Consider the following 20,170-nt stretch of genomic DNA (forward strand, 5'->3'; position numbering starts at 1 on the left):
GAATACTGAGTTAAATTTTAAGTGACCTTAGGGAATATTTTATCCACCACTTCCCCCCCATAATCTTGTCCCATCTGAATGGGACTTTAGTATTGTTTATCAATAACAACACGGACTGAAATATCAACTTAGAGATTAACAAGAGGCCAAGCTGTTCAGTGTAAAGAAATTACACCAAATCAACACGTAATGTATAATGCATGTGTCAAGAAAAACATGTGCATGCTTAATTAAAATGAAAGTTCTCTGTATTCAATCTCTGTGTACTTTATTACAGCAACCGTGACATTTTGTAACCCACATGTTTATGCTTATTTACTCTACATGTTCTCCGTTATAACATTTTGTGCAACTTTCATAACGCCAACATTTTATCTTGTTTTTTTGGTTGAGTTGTTTGCTATAGACAGTTGTTGTGTTTTGTAGAGTTTTTACAAAGGGGATTTTGTAATTAACTAACATGGTTTTAATGGTTTAGTTTTACCATGTAAATTATTACAGTTGACTGATTGGCCAGTTAAAATGGCAGAGCAGACATCACTATAATCAACAGGAGCATGATCTCATTACTTTTATTACATAGTAAAAGAGCAGACGGTTCAATTTTATTACATTTTATTACATTGGACACCTCTTTTTTTTATATTGTATCCAAAATGGCTTTCCTGTTCATATTTACACTCTTAATGCCTTTTTGCAAACAGCGTTCTCTAGCAAATTACAAGTTATTTTAATTAATAAACCATTCACATTCACTCATACATACTTATGGTGCGGTGCAAATACTGGACACATATTGTGTCGCAGCGATGAGAGGTTTAAAGATACTGACCTGAAATCGGCTTCCTTCTTCAATGTTTTAGAAAAGGCTAATAAATATAGTGTTTAAAAAGAATAGTTCCTTCAGTATGTAGCTTGTTAAATTGCTTTGTGTAGACTGAAAGTCTGCCTGGGGCTGCCAGCCATTCACACTATGGTGGAGTGTGAAAAAAAAAAAAAAAAAAAAACATGTGTGAGTCATTAAAGTGCTTGCTCCAGCCTGCAGAGGCAGTGCTGAGTATAAACACTCAAACACCTGCAAGTCCTCTTTTGGCTAAAATTAAAATTAATTCATCAGAGGCTTTTAGGCATAATTATAGCATGATTTAAGGCATGACCAACAGTGGACTGTTTCGTTTACCAGTCCAACGTTTGAGTGTGTATGTTCCTTTTGGAGACTTTACATTGGTCTACATTAAATTCCTGGAGACCTTAACAATAACCACTACTTGTCTAACACCACGACTAAACCTAACCTGAATCTAACCTCTCCCTAACTTATGTCATCACCTTAATAAAAATCAGTAAATTACATAGTGGATGGTCTCCATGATGAAGGCTGAGTCTCCACAATATGAGTAATTCCAGGGCTCTTTCCCAAAATGCCCTCACTCTATTTGTATTATGCTCAAATAGGCCCTACAAAGATAGAAGAACAAGTACAAAAACACACACACGCACACACAGCCACTTGGAGATTTTGACCTCTGCACAGTCGCCACAGGGTAAAACAAACGAGAGAGAGAGTGAGAGAGCATTGTAAACTGTAATCAGTTACAGATTTTCATACTGCAGGCAAATCATCTTAATGGATGTTTAACAAAACACTAATTAACTTTTTACTCAGTAATGTAAGCACAAAGGCCAAAAACAACATTTATTAAACTTTCACAAATGATTTTATTACCATTAAACTAAAGTATTCACAATGTGCCATGTTATTTCTTTACATAATGGCCTGTCAGTATGCTAATGGTAATTAAAGCTTGTTGCATTGAAGGTCTCTATTCTAATAATTCTTGTTGCCTCACAGCTCACCAGGTCATGTGTAGACCATGTAAAAGTCCTTCTGAAGGACTCTAGCTTTTGAAGGTCAGTGAACTTATCGTGAATTGTAGTATTCAGCCTGTTCACAGTTACATAATGTGTTTTGTTGCTCTAGAAGAGTGTTGACAAAATAACCCCGGGTGTTGCCTTTAGGGTTATCGTTTAAGATCCTGTGTTTTTGGAGTTTAACTCAACCTCAAGACTAAATGTCAGGATATCTCAGAATCCTCTTCACCAGTTTTGGTCTTCCCTTTCACCTCTGTAAACATTCTGGCAGTGTTAATTGATTATTCCCACACTTTCATGCAGACTGATAAATATCAACAATTACCTGGTGACTATGTCTGCATCCTGACATTAGCTTTTAGTTTTTGACTCATTATCTTTGTAATCAGATTGTTCATTATTGTCAAAATGGAAAATGGACACCAAAAAATAATAATCATGAGTCTTTAACTTTGAAATGAAGTTTAAAATATCATTACTGAAAAAAAGAAAACATGTTGATAGCAATTTTTTTAAACTACCTTTTATTTAGGAAGTGAAGCAAAATGCCCAGTGTTGTCTTTGTGCTTTACATTGTTTCAAACATCACTGGAGCTCCCAAAAACCTCAGAGGAAGAACTCAAACCAGGAAGCTCCAGAAAAAGTCATAATCCTCATCACCGTCATCATCATCGTCATCGTTGCTCTATACAGCTCTGTAGAAATAATCAGACTCCAGTCACATCAGTGCTTATTTACAAGGCCTCTTGCCGCAAAATAGTCAAGTTTTCATTCATGCTAAAAAACGTGTGGTGAAGACGCTCACCCACAGATAGATTAAAAATGACACATCATATATATAGAAGGTGTAGATTTACACCATGTGTCATTTTTACCTACATTTTTATGTTATTTTGGAACAACAGAGCTCCAGTTATACCAGCATTTTTGTTGGCTTGATGTTGTTTTTACCTTTAATTCATCATAGTACAAAAAGGAGAAAGAGGTTAATTCTACATACAAGGCATTGTCTACCTGAATCTATACTCTTTCATTGTGCTACTATTCTTGAAAAAAAAAAAGATAAGGTATAATTCGTAAGAGGAAGTGCTTTTATATAAGAATAGGTAAACTAGCTTGTGGCTATAGTAGGCTACAGTAGTTCATAGTAGAATCTAAGTGTTTGTGGATGCACTCTGGTGCTGAAATATTGACCAAATGTCTTCTCTTCTTTCTCACAGTCCTTATAATTGCATTGGGGATCACCACAACAACATCACAACAGCTAGGGATGATGGAAAGAAAAACAACTGAAATTGTGCAGGAGATTTAATGAGTACTTTCGGCTCTGGAGTCCTCACAAGGAGTTTGTAAATGAATTTCTGGTAGGAACGCCAAGGTGAAAAACTGATCCTTTGATAAGGTTCCACACTGAAAAGTCGTTGCTTTCAGATTTTGGCTAACTCAGAGGAGGGAACTTCTCCTTTATCACCAAGCAGGGACAGGCTCAAGGACTACAGGGGTCAAATACCTCCACTTTGAGCATAACAGCTGCTGACAGCATAAAATTATTCTCATCACATTTTTTATCCATGTTTCAGCACCAGAGGCCTACGGTAGTACCTTCTACTTTCTACAATATTTAATAATAATAATATTACAAGGCAGGCAGTGCATAAACCATGTACAAAAAGACCCATCCCATCCCAACCCAACCCAGAGCCCCTTCATCTACAGGAGTTGTGCCATCTGTGTGAATCCCTGGAAGGCCCAACAGCTCTTAATGCCTACACAGACAAATAGTTTCAGATAAAACAACATACTGAAACAGGATAGGTGAGAAATTTGGGAAATTGATTCTCTACTATCTCTAATTTGATCTATCTTAGAGTGTTTAACATTCACAAAAGTCACTGAAGAAGACGTCAAAGAATAACAACAGTGTCACAGCTCCTGCAAATATAGAGCTCGTAACCCAGCCCTCCATATTCAACACTAACTTGGTTTGCTAACTCCCTGAAATTTCATTTCTCATAACTACATAGACTAGTGGTACTTGAAAAAAACCAAGATGTTACAAGCAGTTATGACTCACGTTTCTTCAAAAATATCATGCATTATTGCTCTATCGGATATGAATGAAATATTGCCCAAGACAGAAATTTGCTTAATTTGCCTGTTATCTAAGCAGTTTGGCAAAATATTCCAAAGATTCATAAAATTGGCATAGATTCCATTATTAGGCTATTGTTATTTTTTTTTTGCATGCAGTAGTTTTTGTAATTAAAGTGGCAGACATAAGTAAAAAGATATTCGGTAATTAGAAAGTGTCAAATGCTTTGGCATATTCGTAACAAAGGCATAAACTACAACAAAGTGCAAAATAATACAAAAAAACCCATAGAAATAAATAAATTAGGCAATAAATAGACATAAAAAAAGATAAATCTCAAAGCTGAATACTGTGTGGCTCACTGGCAAAAGTATTTTACAACACTTGAGAAAGGTTTGACCTTTTGAGGAACATCAGGACATTTTTAATATCTGGATCCTCATCTGATACTGACAAGTAAAAATAAATAACATATGATTTTGTTTATAGGAAAACACTGTTTGGAATACCCTGGTGACTCAGTGAAAATTTTCAGCCATTTGATCGTGAACTGGAAGTCCAGTTTGTCACTCTAATCCCCCTTTGCTTTCCACAGCTTCCTGTCATGTAAAGCACAAATGCCTTCAAGAAAAGAAAACAGTATCAGTCTAATATGTTATGGCAGGCTTACACGTCATACTTCATTCACAGTTCAATGTGGCCATAACAGACACGGTATACAACAGGTAAAGTACCCCAGTGTAAATGAAAAACTTTCTTTGTTTTGATGTTTATCTGTTTAAAAAGTTCAGCTCATGGTGTGTTTCGCTAAAAGCAGGATACCAGATGTATCCTTAGATTATGAATGTTTTTTTTTTTTTTAAAAGCATTAATTTTGCATTGAACCCCTTTGCAGGAAAATGGAAGATGTGATTAATGCATTAAACTCTTGTGGTATACCTGTCAGAAAGACAGAGAGATAGAAGAGGAATTGTGCTTCAGTGTTGTTTCATAATGGGCAAAAAAAGCCAACATGGATAAATATGGACATAAATAGATCTAGATATTTTCAAAAATGATGAACTAGATGTACTGTGCTTTATTTATCTTCACAGATACTTAAAACATCCTCTGAAGGGGACGTGTTTCATCGAAGCAGGTGACAATCTAAATCAGGCATCAAAAACTTTTCACTCCACTTGAGAAAAGAGGAGACAAAGGACTGGAAGGGTCTTGATAAAAACTGTCTTCAACCTATTTTTGTCATTTGCCTCATGATCCTCACAGACAAAACATTCCTCACTTATAATGCTCAGGCATAGTGGTCTTACTTGTAGGGAAAGGTAGGGAGTCAGTCCAGTCAAATCTGATTTAAAATAAATAAAATGAACCTCAGTCATGGTTTCTGATTCCATCATTCTCCCAGTGAGCTCAGAGGAGAGAAGGCCCCCTTGAAGCATGCAGACTCATAGTGTTTGTTCAGGTAACTCTTGAGTGCAAACGTCTTGTTACACCGTTTACACTTGTAATGTTTGAAGGCAGAGTGCGTCTGCATGTGTGCTCGCAGGTTTGATCGGTCAGCAAATGCTTTCCCACAGTGCGCACACCCAAACGGCTTCTCGCCTGTGTGCGAGCGCATGTGGCCCTGCAGCAGCCACGGCCGGCTGAACGCTTTGCCGCACACGTTGCATTTATGCTTGAGGTCATGGGTCAGCAGGTGCATTGCCATCGCAGGCATGGAGACATAGACCTTACCACATGTGGGGCACTTCTTGGCCATCTTGCTGTCTATGCTCCTGTGTGTCTGCTTGTGCCGACTCAGGTTGGAGGATGTGGCGTAGGTTTTGCCACATTCACTGCAGGTGTGCCTTTGGGTGGTTCCCCTCTGGTGTCCTGTGGTTTTTCTCCGTGATCGTCCATCCATGATGAAAAATGCATCCACTGTGTAGCCCTCACTCACTGCTGTGTCTCCGTTGATGTATCCTCCAGCTGATGATGAGACCTCGGACCGTGGGCTGTCTGGCTGGTCCGAATCACCGTTGATATCACTATGGATACCGGTGTAGGTGTTGTTGATCCGGCCATAGATGAGTGATGGGTGGCTAGGGGAAGGTACTTTAGAGATGACAGCTGAATCACTTCCCACCACATCATCATAGGGATTTGGACTCAGATAATCACTGACGTAGTCTGGCGAAAGAGTGGAAGAGGTGGTTACCATTTGGCCATGGTAGGGGAATGTTAAATGGCTGCTACAAAAGTGATACAGAAACCTAAAAAAAAATGCATTTTGTATTGCCTTTTTTTAACACTTGAGTGTAAACAAGCCTCTTAAAACTAAAACCTACAAACTCCTCTTTTTCACTATGTCACTATTCTAGTATGGGAGCCCCCAGAGTCCAAAAGGATTGCATTTTTTTTTATCATGTCCACAAAAGCTACTTTTGTCTTTTGGGACCTTGGGGGCTATGTAGTACTGACAGAATTAAACAGATCTTCATATAATTGTAAAAACACACTTAAACCTAATTCACCTAGGTTCATTCATTATTAATACAGCCGTTTCACATGTGGTCTCCACATAATATTACTGATCTTAGTGTTGCTGTCTCTGGTTTCAACCGAACCACCCAGGATCACATCAACGACCATGTAACAACATGCACATAAGGTTTTAAGACCAGCACATGCACATTGCACATGCATTCATATGAAACACAAGGGGACACAGAAGACACAAGTCCATTCTTAAAATTCCCACACACATTGAGATATGTGCCTAAAGCACAATCATTTCTGGAGGTGATATAAAGCAGAGAAGGAGAAGGAAAGAGATGTGGTATTTATAGTGGTAGTAAAGTGCTTTTATGTCTTTGCCAGCAAAAGGAGAATCTTTCCCCTCAGTGGGGAATCTTTATTTTTCATAGGAGGGTTCAGTGAGCACACTTTCTCCTCGTCGGCTGACAGCTCTACAGCTGCACGCAGTTGCACCTGAAAGCTGTCAAAACTTGTTGTATTCAGAGCATCTCTATTACAGCAGCTGAAGAGCCGATGCTTGGTCAGTGCTATGTGGATACTGATTGCATTTAACTCTGTACTGGTCATAACCTTCCAGACTGCCTCTTGAGCGAAACAGTAAATATATTTGCATTAGTCTAACAAATTCCTAAGCAGCCAACACATTTTTTCACTGCTCCTGACAAAGCTGATAATTTATTTGCCACCATGTTATGATGTCAGTGGCTTTATTATTTCTTTTATTGGCTTCTGCACTCAACAGGCTGTAGTCTAACAGACACAAGGAGAGTCTGGTAGCTAATACCTCACAGCCATGACGCCTGTGGATCCATGCCGATCAATAGCTCTCCATTTCAATTAGCACTCTGTGAGCATTTAGACACAGGCAGTGGAGGAGATACTATTGCTGGTAATATAATTTCATGATGCAGTTCTGAGAAAAGCTCAGAAGCTGGTCGATAATATGAAGAGAACAAGAGACAGAGATAAAGGGGGGAAAGGAAGAGAGGCACAATGAGATGAGGGATGAGGAAGAAGGAAAGAAAGAAAGACAAATGTGGAAAGAGGAGTTGTGGTAGAGAGAAAGTTATGTTACATCCAACAGTGTGATTGTGGTGATGTGGTTTGGAGGTGCTGTTTACAACTCTCCTGCTAATTTAACATTTTAAATTAAATTAAGATGTAGCACTGGAGGAAGACAGAAAATAAGGGGGTGCAGTAAAAGTGGGAGTCAGAAAGAGATGGAGAGAACACGAAAAAAAATCATAAATATTCAATCATTGCACTCTGAAATATTGTACAGTATTTGTGTCTGGCTTTATGTGTGTCTTGTTTTATAGAGCATGAGTAAAGCTTGGAAGCATGACCAAGTGTTCATTTTAACCCTTATTTAACCGAGCATGTTGCCTTAAAACAGGTCTGGTTATAATCACTCAAACTGACAGATTTGAGTAGAGCTGTGCACTACTGTACCACTGGACACTGAAACTGTTCCAGCTTTGCTTTAGGATCACAGCAGATGTCATGCACTTTCACAGCTGAAGTATAGACATTTAATGTAGTGACCAGTGACAGGCATGTGTTTCTGTTACTCTCTCTCTCTGTGTTTTAACTTGTATCTTGCTGTCCTAAAAATGTTTTATAATGATGCAGGAAAAGGAAAAAATAAGCTCTTTCCTTTTCTCTTAGTTTGTAAATGTGGCAATTTTGCAAAGTTTGGACAAATACCTTTATATTTGTTTGGTATATTTACAACAACAAAATGTCTGAAATATTTTATTCTAATTTCTTCTTTTGAACGTCATTGCATGATGTTGCTGCAGTATTTTCAATGTCATATTTAGGATCTTGGCCTGACAATAGGATGGTGTCACAAGAAATGCTGGACTCATAAGGATTGTAGGAACAACCTAAACATTTTATGCAATCCTCCTATTAGTTGCCAAAACATCTCTTGGTTAAAATGTTTAAGGCACTAGGGAGAACATCTACAATTTTATTCCCTTCCAGAGCTTTCAGGCCTCACTGTGTATCATGTCACCTTTTTAACAGATGTATTGTTTACTATGCAGTGAAGGTACTAAGGACCAGACTGAGTTATGCATGTGTGGCAGGCAGTAACAGAAAAAATAAAAACAAAGTCATTTTCTAGTTTCGGATCCACGTTTTTAAGGGTCAGGAGTGTGTGGGGCTGGTTTCTCTTACAGAAACTCTGTCTATGATCCCTGCCAATTAAACATGACTTCTCCAGTTTCTTCTTTTTACAACAGTGTTGTGATTCATAATTGCTGTGCATCTCAGCATCTATGTACTGTCTCTGTGTGTTTGTCTCTCTCGAGCTGTCTCCGTCTCTGTCTCTCTGTGTCAATGCTGTATTCATTTCAAAGTACTTTAGCAGCATTAGAGCTGATAGCTGTTCTAAATGCTTATTAAAGATTAAAATACTCTGTCAAACCAGAGCCATCCCCCTTTTATGTGCCTTTGAAATGCACAGAATTCAAAACAGAACGAAAGGCAATGGAGGCAATGAGAGAAAGTGAAAGAAAAGCTGCAAGCTACAATTTAATTTTTGATCCAAACCAGCTCTTACTGACACACACTTGTGTGCTTTGGACACTTGTAGGTCACTGACTGCTTCCTCTGTGTGTGTGTGTGTGTGTGTGTGTGTGTGTGTGTGTGTGTGTGTGTGTGTGTGTGTGTGTGCGTGCGTGCGTGCGTGCGTTTAATGCTGTGCACTCAGCTGTGCAAGCTCTCTGAAAAATGTGTTGAGTTGACAGAAACACAGCAGTGTGTGTATTTTTGTGTCCACTTATGTGCGTGTGCGCACGCAACAAGCTGCAATTGCTTCAGTCAAACTCTTGTTATATTTATAACAAGGGAGAACAGTCTCAGTCTTTACATGCTTGCTGCACTGCTGCTGCTGCTGCTGCTGCTGCTGCTGCTGCTGCATGTTTCCCTGTTCATTCTGTCGTCACAACATCTCTCTTCATTTTACATTTGACTTTGGTACAATGTGAAAGCCACTAGGCTGCAGTTATAGTGTTACTGCAGTGAGAACTACAGTATTTCCTTTAGCTTTAGGGACATTGATTTGTCACCACTAGGGGGCATCAGCAAAGTGACCCCAGGTTACAATAATGCCTAGTAATGGCATTTCCACCAACATGTTAGCAGATGATTGTCTATTTACACAAGGAGTAGTATTAGCATCCTGCTGAAGTTGTGTTTTTTGTGACCCAGTGACAAGTCCTTGAAGCTTTGTGGTCTCCACTATCTCCTAAAATGTTAGATAATTTATATTCTTGGCCTAACATTGTCTGACATTTTGGTGTTTTTTTTTTCCCCCAGAGTTAATCTGCTGAAAACAGCTGCCTACTTCTGCTGAAAATAGAGTTGATGAGAGCATCGAGATGGGTCCAAAACAGTAAGTGTGCTGTAAAACCAAAACAATAAGCTACACAAAACTAACAAGGTTCATAAAACTGCAGAGGTGGCTGTCTTCTTTGTGGGTTTGTGACTAAATAACCTGCCATTTGTGTTGCATATACTCGTCTGGATTTAGCTATTAATGCTGTTTTTATCATACATACATAAAGCTCCTCTCTCTGTGGTTTTCAGATGTAAAATCTAACACTACTAGAAGAAAAAAAAACCTTTTAAAAGCAAATACATAGAGTGTCAGCCTTAGACATGCTAGGCCAATATTTTGATACTTCAAAATTTACACTGAATTTTTGACTTATTGACCATTTTCACTGACTATATTGTATTTTTCCTGTGTATCCAGGATTATGCATTTAACATCAATGTCACTGGGCAATATTGTTAAAGTGCTGTAGAGAGGCTGGAGAAAAAAAACTGATTTGAATAATATACTGGGCAACTGAACTACCAAGAATCCCACTGCATGTCTGTTGGTGACAATATGCATCAGCATAAATATTTAACATGGCTTTCTGCAATGATCTTAGTCCTCTGGCTCCCTGTTTCTGTGAGGACTCCTCATATTTTCAAAGGAAAAAAACTTTAAACCATTAAAGACTAGGTGCTGTCTCATAAGATGGTTTCCATGCAGCACAGCGTGGAGCCTGAACTTCAACCAGAGTGTCTGGGCAAAAAATTTACATTTAAAATGTCACTAGACTGATATTTACATGTTTGTTTTGATCACATGCCATTTTTATGTGTGTTTTCATATGTTAAATGTCATTTCTTATAACACATATAGCCCTATTCAAGAGAGTGTATGTGTTTGCCCTTATAGTTCACATTTTTACTTAAACATGTTATTTTACCACTGAGTCCACCTCAATCCATCTTGTCTTTGAGAAGCAGCTGTGTGGTCTGTCCTGACCTCTGACCTGGCTGTAGAAATGGTCAAGATTGATCACACTTCATCATGTTATATTACCTAAAAGAACATGGGGTTCTTAGTAGGCTGCTATAACTGAATATTTAATCAGTTCTTGGTATCTTTGTCATGTGTTTCTCCACATAAAAGCCCCTATTAAATGTAAATAATCTTTCCAGGCAGAAGAAAATTCACTGAAAAGAATTTCAAAGCGTGCAAATGCTATAAGTTATATTTTTAGTTCATGACCGGAGTTTGACCCTGTCGTTTTTTTTTGTTTTTTTTTTTTCCTGCTGCCTGTCGTTTTTTTTTCCTGCTGCCTGTGAAAGCGCCATGACTAATGCTTTACAATGGAGGTATAAAAATATCCAAGCTGATGATGTATAGTAGACAGCAATGGCTGCCCACTGCTCCGTGTGTTCACGGTGTGTGTTCACTGCTGTGTGTGTGTGTGTGTGTGCACTTTGGGTGGGTAATGCAATTTCCCCATTGTTCGACTAATAAGGATAAATAACTTAATTGAACTTAACTTAACTTATCAGTATATGCGTGTGTGTTGTTAGCAGGAGGACTAACCTTTGTCATGATGGTGGAATCTCAGACTGAGCTCCTCTCTTCGGCTGTGGCCATATGAGCTCTCCAACTCAGCAGCCGAAAAATCGTCCAGTTTGACTTTCTTCACCAGGAAAGACCGAGGCATGGTGGGACAGTAGCTGCTCCTATTCACATACGACGAAGAACACTCTTTTCTAACACACCTCAAGCTTGACCAAAAAGCTATTTATGAATCACTTAACGGGGCTGATTTTTAACTACAGTAATGTATTCGTACTTCTGCTGACTACTTAAAGGTGCATTGTCTTCATCCCATCAAATCGCCTCGAAAGTGCAGAGGAGACATGGCTTTAAGATCTGACAAACCAAGCGTCACTTAGGTGTTTCTGTTTTTAGCATGCCTAATTTAGATTTGTCAAACACAAGCTATGTTTCTGTGTGCTTGCTGGACGAGTCTAGGATGGGAAATTGCCAGTTTTCATTCCGATATCTCGCCACCGGAAGACCTGTGGAGTGCGAAATGGTCAAAAATAAAAAAATAAATAAATCATCTCCTATATGGCTGTTAATTGGCCCGGAGGCGAAATCAACTTTTAGAAAATAAAAAAAAAACCGTCCCTTTTTGTTTTTTTGTTTAATTCCGTTTTTTACAAAAAAAAAAAAAAAGTAAGATGAGCGTTTTTTTAACGTTCGAAACCGTTAGTCCTTAGCACGCGGACAGCTCCCAGCACTCTGCTCCTCGCGTGCCCTCTGTCCAGTCTCGTGGTTTCAGCACCGGACAGCTCTCCTCCGCCCGAGACTCTCCCCTTTCAGCGCGTGCTACAGCCAACCGCCACCCGCCACCCGCCGCTCTCCGTTCAGCACCGGAGGCAAAAGAAAAAAAAGAAAGCGTTAACGATCAGCTTAATGGTTTCTGCGGGTTACAGTTTGACTCAGCGGGGAGGGAGACACGCTCCGGCGGAAATTCCCGTGCGGAGTCAACTCAATCTAGATTCTCCGGGTGCAAAGACGCCTTCAAAACAAGCAAAAGACGCTGTTAACGAGTTGTACCGGCTGACTAACGGTCAAAGAGAAACGAAGGTTAAAGGGGTTGAAAAAGACAAACGCCGAGTCCAAAAAAAACGCATCGAGATTTTTACAAGACTTCAGTTTCCCAGGAAAAGAAACTCTGCCAAAATGTCATCACAGTTCCTCAGAAAATATTGCTGAAAGAAATGTCTAAAAACTGGATTTGGAAGACCAGAGCAGCTCATCTCCCGGTCGTAAGTCTCACTCTCCTCCTCTCTGCAACCTCTCTCCTCGGCGCGTGCAGAGCTGCGGCTCTCTGATGCACGAGATCAGCTGTTGCGGCTTTATAGGCCGAGAGAGAGAGGGTGAGAGAGAGGGGGGGGTGAGAGAGAGAGAGGGAGAGAGAGAGAGAGTGGGGGGTGAGAGAGAGAGAGGGAGAGAGAGAGAGAGAGGGTGAGAGAGAGAGAGAGAGAGAGAGAGAGGGTGAGAGAGAGAGAGAGGGTGAGAGGGGGAGAGAGAGAGAGAGAGAGAGAGAGAGTGGGGGGTGAGAGAGAGAGAGGGAGAGAGAGAGAGGGAGAGAGAGAGAGAGAGGATGAGAGAGGGAGAGAGGGTGAGGAGTAGGGTGAGGGAGAGAGGGAGAGGGAGACAGAGAGAGAGAGAGAGATGGAAGCGCTTAATTTTATTCATCATAGGGAAAAAAAGAGCATCTCGTCTTGTGGGACCAGCAGCGACACACGGTGATGGCCGGGGAGGGATTTAATTCAGTAGTTTCAAGTGCTCGCTCACGGTGATTTTTATTTAAACGCAGTCACAAATTTTTTGGTTCACAAACAAGGTCCCGGTGGCTATTTTTGGATCCCTATAGAGAGCATCAATGTGAAGTATCAAAAAGGAGTCTATTGATTTAACACGTATATCAATAGTCAGGTTATAGACGAATAGACTATGCATGAGTCAGACCAGCAGTGCACTGATTCTGATGCAGAGGATGAAACTAAAAAAAGACTTCAGGTTATTGTGAGATAGTTTAGCCGAACAGACTACAAACTTAATTCACTGATGAAAATATTGCTGTCACCTGCAAAAATTTTTCAAAGCCCAACTTTGTATTTGACTCATTGTGACCTTTGACCCATGTTCAGTCCTTTTCATCTTAATTAGTAGGTGTTAAAATGACAATTCAAAATATGCGTTTATAGTTACCATTAATGTGAAGTGCAGTAAAAACTGTTGCTAATAAGAGAAAAACTCACCCTCCCACCTGATTTGCAGGTTTTCTGAGGGATGAGAACCATCAAACTAACCACTGAAAACCAACTTCTTGTGGCAGTGAACACAGGTCAGTGCTTTAACACTGCAGTCCACCAATTGAGTTTCGTTTATGCAAATCAGTGCTCGTCCTGGGCCAATCAGTATCTCTGCATAAATCCATATTCAGCATTAGCCAATGAGTTTTGTTAGTGTGACTGAAGTGAAGGTGTTTTTACTGAATGGCCTCTCAGACTGACAGGGAGAGACAGTTTCAGCAGAGCTTCACAGGGTTTTGCATGTAAAGGGACATGGTGTAGAGTGATGCTGCACAGTTTTGAAGTTTACACTCTTATACAAACGGGCTTCACCCTCTGCAGACAGCAACACACTCACATAGAGCCCTACCCCCATTCATACACATCCACACGGGCAGGATGACGGTGTGTGATGTAACCCTGTGACGTGCATTTATGTAAGTTATTCTGTGAGGTCCTTGGAGGTTACTTGTTTTTATAGTTCACTGATAAATGTTTAAGAGGCTTACGGGGCATGTTTGTGAAGTCAGTGTTCTTTATTTCTGAGTGTTTAGGACAGTTTATGCCCCCTAATGGCCAAAGTGTTTTAACGCTGCGTTAAAATGTATGTTTTATACAGATGAATGTGTCATCTACTGTACACGTCTGAATACTTGCTGAGCAAAATGAACACACTCATGAGAACCTATTTGACTCTTTTCACTCTTTTCTGGAGTGCACAGAGACAAATGCAGAAAGAACAACAAGGCTGATATTGAAAAGTATCTGTCGGTGTTGGGTTAAATAGGATTCACAGTCTCTGAGTCAATCGATGACACACCAGGAAATACCAATTCTATCTGGTCTATTACTATGATGGTGAAATTGTCCACTTGTTATTTTTTCTGCTTGCCTGTGAGCACAGCTACACTGCTGAGCTCAGCGAAGTGTGTGTGTGTGCGTGTGTGTCTGTGTGTGTGTGAAGCTGTGGGGACATGTGGAGACTGGAGACTCATTAGCATAATAATAGACTCGAATGCATTTAGACAGGCCAGCAGTCTGCAAGCATGCGTGTGTTGGTCCTGACAGGGAACATAATCGGAGGGTCCTTGTTGACTTTTCATTCCTTTGCCTTTTAAAGAGCTATTGAAATGACAGGGTTTTAAATAAAACCCCAGTCAAATAGTTGGGTTTTACTTATAAGCAATATCTAGATGAAAGGGTTTGTAAACAAAAACTGACAGAGAGAGATAGAGCACAGGAGGGTGGAGAGAAAACATACAGGGGAAAGAGAAAGAAAAACAAAGAGATGGGTTAAAACAGAAGAAAATGAATGGACAGAACACTTACAGAGGTCAAATGGTAGGTCAAACAGGGATTAAAGGAGAGGGCTGAAGAGCCGGTTCGCGCTAACGTAAGAGTCACACTGGGTTGATAATAGCAGTAATGGATGAATCTGACTTTGAAGCAGCATTGATTTTTTTTCTGTTTTAAATCATGTTGACTCATTCAGCCCCTGCCACTTTCTATCTAAACAGTTTTGTGTTTGTACTATAACAAGACTGTGCAACAGACTGTAATGTGGTTAAAATTTGTTTAACAGCACACAAGCCCCTACTTAAATCCAAATACCCAATGTTTTCTACCTCATCAGTATTGCATTGACAGCCACTTTAAAACTCATGCTTGCAGTATATTTGTTGATGAAGAGCTAACTATTGCCAGGAGTTGTGAGTATCAAAGATAACACCAAGTTGACTAGTAGGTGAATAACATCATATTGTTGTGCATTTGTTTGTGAAATACTGGATGCAAATATCTAAAGGGCGTACAACTCACATCCACCTGCTCTTCTTTAAGCGCTCACATAAGAAAAACATTAGAAACCATTATTTTATTCTGACTAGTCCCATTCGGTATAACAATGTAACATCAACATTACAGACCATGGCAGAACATACATAGTACAACACAAGTAGACAAGCACACAGCTGGCTATAATAAAACAAACCACAAGAGGAAGGAGGAGAATATCACCAGCAAAACCCACCATGTCCATGTCATTAAGATACATATATGACACTGCATGTGTGCTATGAATATGTATGTTGTATGTATAAGATGTGACCCTGGACATTAATATGTATTGGGTGGTAATGAGGCGAATGGGCAGATCAGATGGGTCCTTTTTAACTGGCCACATGTGACTCATTAGGATAGGACCACACAACACACCTGATACCCTGAAGATGACTACTGCACCCCAAAATTATTTAATGTAATTTCTGTTGTATTAGCCAGGGCACGGAGACCAGAGGATAAACGGGAGAGAGAAAATGAAAACTTTGGGTCTGAACTCATTGGACAGGTAAGTGGTAACTCACTAAACTCACTGGAAAGGTACAAGGAGGTAGAATAAAAGAAGAGCTCTGTCTTTTGTGTAGCTGCTGTTTCTGGTTAAACCACACCTTTGACCTATTTGTGGACAAGGGAAATCAAAAATTGAAGTTGTCCAATAGAAATCATCTTCACACATTAACACCATAACCCAAGGGGGAGAAGTCATGATTCACAACATTTGGAGCTATATCAAATGGACCATATTACTTTTAGCAGTAATGGGAACAGGTAATCTTTGTGAATTACATGCTTGAATCATTTGTGTAATTATTAGCTGAAATCTTAGGTAGGCAACTAAAATATATATCAGGCGAGAAATGGACACAGAGCAGCAGGACAGACAGCAGGGTCCATATTACGCTAACTAGTCACATGCGTGTCATTATAAGAGGTTGGATATATGGCAGCTGATACCTTTGTGGGAAATGTGGGCTTGTAGAGTTTTATCACCGAAACACAGTCTCTCAGTGCACACTACAATGAGTTTCCTTTTCTTACCACAGTACTAAAGGCCATAAGTACCTGATATATGGCAAAACTTTACAGGCAGTATACTTTATAATATTGACCTCAGCAGACACAAATCTCAGTTTACTTTATCCTTTTGAAATAATAAAATGTTAAATGATGTTACTAACATATAGAAGTACTCATCAGAACAATGATTTCCCCCCATTGCTTAAATCTGTGTAGCCTAAATTAAGAACTTTAAGATGGTCAGGCACGTAGACAAGCAGATAGCCAGTATAAATATTAGTCAGACTGACAGATAATTAGGTCTAATAAAACTGAGCCACCTGATACCCCATGACTTAAAAGAAGTGATGACACATGAACCGTTTGCAGTAAAATTTTTAGCACACTGACACTGTAAATACGAGACTAAAATTATATTCTCTCAACATTTTTTAAATTTGGAACAATCTCTTAGTCATCCTGTACTAGTTAATTCAATTATATTGCTCAAAAAAATACCATAAAATTGCAGTTTTAGCAGAACCAATAATATTGCAATCTTGCTATCTATGACAATGAAACACCAATCCAATCAAAATCCAGAAATTGTGCTTCTGCCTTGATTGTGCAAGGGCTGATATTAAACTGGGAACACATTAGTCATAATAAAATCCCTTGTTCTGCTTGAAAACTTTCCAATATTTAAGAATTATCTGAATTTTTGGCTGTGCTCTTCATTGATGCTTTGAAACTCTGATAGTGCCTTAGTGCTTCTCTTACCATGTTTCAAAAGTTGCATGCGTGATGTTGGTGGGAAAGGATCATCGACAAGAGGTGGCTAATGTGGTTAATTCAATTCATGACCAAAGTTTTAGGGAGAGACATTGTCTGTAGCCTCTCCCATTGTACCAGTTTGTCAGTTTTGTGAGAAGTTCAGGGCAAACTACACTGAAGCACTTGTACTGTATATGTTCATACATGGGTCAGTAGGGCATTTAAGGTAAGACATGGCCATCAGGAAAAAAATCTTTCTAATGCTTGCATGACTCAGACATTTGTCTGTAATATCACATCCATCCTCTTCAGCCAGAATTACAAAGAAACAAGTTATAGCACAGCTGTCAGAGTAAAGAATAAACATAAGCAAATTAGATCACTCTAAACCGCATGAACATTTTCTAACCACAGTAAGGATTTATCTTTAACAATTTAATAACTGTGTTTCTTGGTTTTTGTTTCTCAGCTCTGCTGTTTCATTTTATCTTTTAACACTAAATTGAATTTCCCTTTAGATGATGATTTGAACACCTTATGATACCACTGTTGTATTTCTCTCCCAGTACAATATACTTCAAGTGAAGGAAATGTTCATAGTGTTGTCACTGGCAGTTTAGCCAGAGTGGAGGAAAAGCTACAGCTGGAAATAGGCTACTATAGAAAGTTACTATTTTTTAAACTCAGTTTTGTTCTCTAAAAATGTTTATGGCATCAATCTGTACATAAAGAGTGGTACTGCATTAATAGAGTTTATTTATAAAAGATCATTTTAAAATGTACTATTATTTATTTTTCTGTTCTGGTGTGAAAACTACTTTCATGAACCACAATTTTGGGCAACACATTTACACAGACAGATAAATAGATAGACGGGTTTATGAGTCATTAATTCAAACAGGCAGCTTATTAACCAGTCTGTGTTCACAGCTGGCTCACACCTGATACCTTCAATAGCCCCTAGACACCTTTAACTCTTTGTGTGTGTGTGTGTGTGTGTGTGTGTGTGTGTGTGTGTGTGTGTGTGTGTGTGTGTGTGTGTGTGTGTGTGTGTGTGTGTGTGTGTGTGTGTGTGCGCATCACTCCATGGTCCTGTGTGATAAAGTGATAAGAAATGCTTTACTGTTTCCTCTCCTGTAGATTATATTATCTTTATTACTATCTGGACACACATCGCTGATTATATTTGAAGGCTATATATCAAACAAGTAGTTCATGTAGAATTTACAGTTTTAGTCCAAAATAAACAAGGCTCCTTTTGATCTCAATAACTAGATTGAAACACTTTATGGTAATATTGTCAAATGAAGTAAGCGCAGATTGTGTGACAGTTTTAGTTTGTTTTCATTCCCACTGTAAAACCACAAAAAGACGATGTAGCATGCAAACACATTAAAACTGACAGTGATTTCATTTCCAATTAAATCAATTTCCTATGCTAGCACTAATTTCTTGCTCTACTGAGATTTAATGCACATATCCTGTAAAATTATCAACAGGAGCTCTTCTGGTTAAATGCTTCAACTTAAATATTTCCACAAATGCAACCAGCAGCAGCAAGCAGTGATCCATTTACCCTCCCTACTGTTGTGTAAATCAAGACACCTTCAAAGTCTATGACTGATGTCACCTCTCCAGATTTCAAAAGGAATAAGTTCAATAACTGAAAATCAGCTAAAATTAGAGCGGTAACAAGCAAAGCCAGCTCTGATTGGCAGTGCTGTTCTTGTGATAAAAAGATATCAAACTGTGATATTTGTAAACCAATCCACCCCTGATTTAAAGCCACATGGAGATATATTTTAGTTCAGGCCTCAGTAGTGTCAACATGCCAAACTTCGTATGAAGAAAAGTCAGCTCACATGATGCTCCTTCTATGATCTCAGACAATTTAGCCTCCATTTGCAAACATAAAAACAACAAACCTAAAAATTTTTCAAACTTGTCTTTCTTTTTGTTCTATAACGAACAGAGAGAAGAGATTCAGAGGTTAATTGGGTCTACGGACACAACACACACACACACAAACACCAAATCCTCTTAGCTTTATAATGAAGGAAATAGAGATGGATGGGGGGGGGTGGAAAAGGAGCAGAGAGAGAAACATGTAGAAAGACGATGGGGATGGAGAGATGAGAGAAGAAAAAAAGTCTCAGAGATGCAGGTCAAGATAAAAGGATAAACACCAAGGGATAAAAAAAGGGGAGGGGATGCTGTGATGGAAGGAACAGAGAAATAGAAAATGGAGAAAAAGTTGAAGGGGTGACAGTTAAGAGTGGATTGTAAAATAACAATGCTTTGTTGCCATGGAAACAAACATTTTTATCAGCCCAAGAGGCGAAGAAGTAACCTGCTTGTTAAACCTCCTGTGCTATCTTTTTAAGCTGCTGTTGTGTTTGTGCGAGCAACAGTATGTTCACAGTCATGGCATTCCCTAATGAAACACAAACGTCTGGCTTTGTTCTGTTTTTTTATTCTCCCTAGATTTTTAGATTATTTAGTATTTTCTCGCTCATATTAACATGTGAGGTTTTGCTATGTTTAAATGATGGGAAAATTGAAGATTTTCTGTGCATTTATATTTAGGACAGTGAATTTTACAGAAGTTAAACTCAGAAGTCAGACTCCTCTGTGTCATCTTAAGCTTCATTAAAATGAATTTCTCGAAGGCTTAGTGATGTATACAGTCAAAGCTTGGAGAATGTTATGGAGTATATAGTTTTTATATTATTATCTAAAAACATAAAAACCACCTGAATCTGTAATCTGTTGCTGTCGTGTGAACAGAAAATAAGATGAAGAATCAACACAAGCAACCAAAAAGATAAACACAAACATTTGATTTAGTCACTTTTCAATATATTGCATTGCCTTGCATTCATTTCCCAGAGGATTACTCTT

The 20,170-nt window shown here is 39.0% G+C and overlaps 1 protein-coding gene across 1 annotated transcript; it reads right to left on the reverse strand.

The window, feature by feature from the left end:
- Positions 1–5,357: 5,357 nt before the first annotated feature.
- LOC113126496 (transcriptional repressor scratch 1-like) lies at positions 5,358–11,592 on the reverse strand. Its single transcript, XM_026300534.2, has 2 exons — positions 11,388–11,592; positions 5,358–6,133 (listed from the first exon to the last, which is right to left on the reverse strand). Exons 1-2 carry the CDS (start codon positions 11,509–11,511, stop codon positions 5,358–5,360), a joined length of 900 nt encoding a protein of 299 aa, XP_026156319.1. The 5' UTR covers positions 11,512–11,592.
- Positions 11,593–20,170: the final 8,578 nt, after the last annotated feature.

The sequence above is a fragment of the Mastacembelus armatus genome, chromosome 11 (genome assembly GCF_900324485.2).
Source record: "Mastacembelus armatus chromosome 11, fMasArm1.2, whole genome shotgun sequence".
Classification (NCBI taxonomy): domain Eukaryota; kingdom Metazoa; phylum Chordata; class Actinopteri; order Synbranchiformes; family Mastacembelidae; genus Mastacembelus; species Mastacembelus armatus.

Excerpts from the sequence above, each read along its gene's own strand:
- LOC113126496 (XM_026300534.2), bottom strand. The coding sequence starts at position 11,511 with ATGCCTCGGTCTTTCCTGGTGAAGAAAGTCAAACTGGACGATTTTTCG. Across the intron at positions 6,134-11,387 it reads ATTCCACCATCATGACAAAG|ACTACGTCAGTGATTATCTG; the intron begins GTTAGTCCTCCT and ends CTCTTTCGCCAG.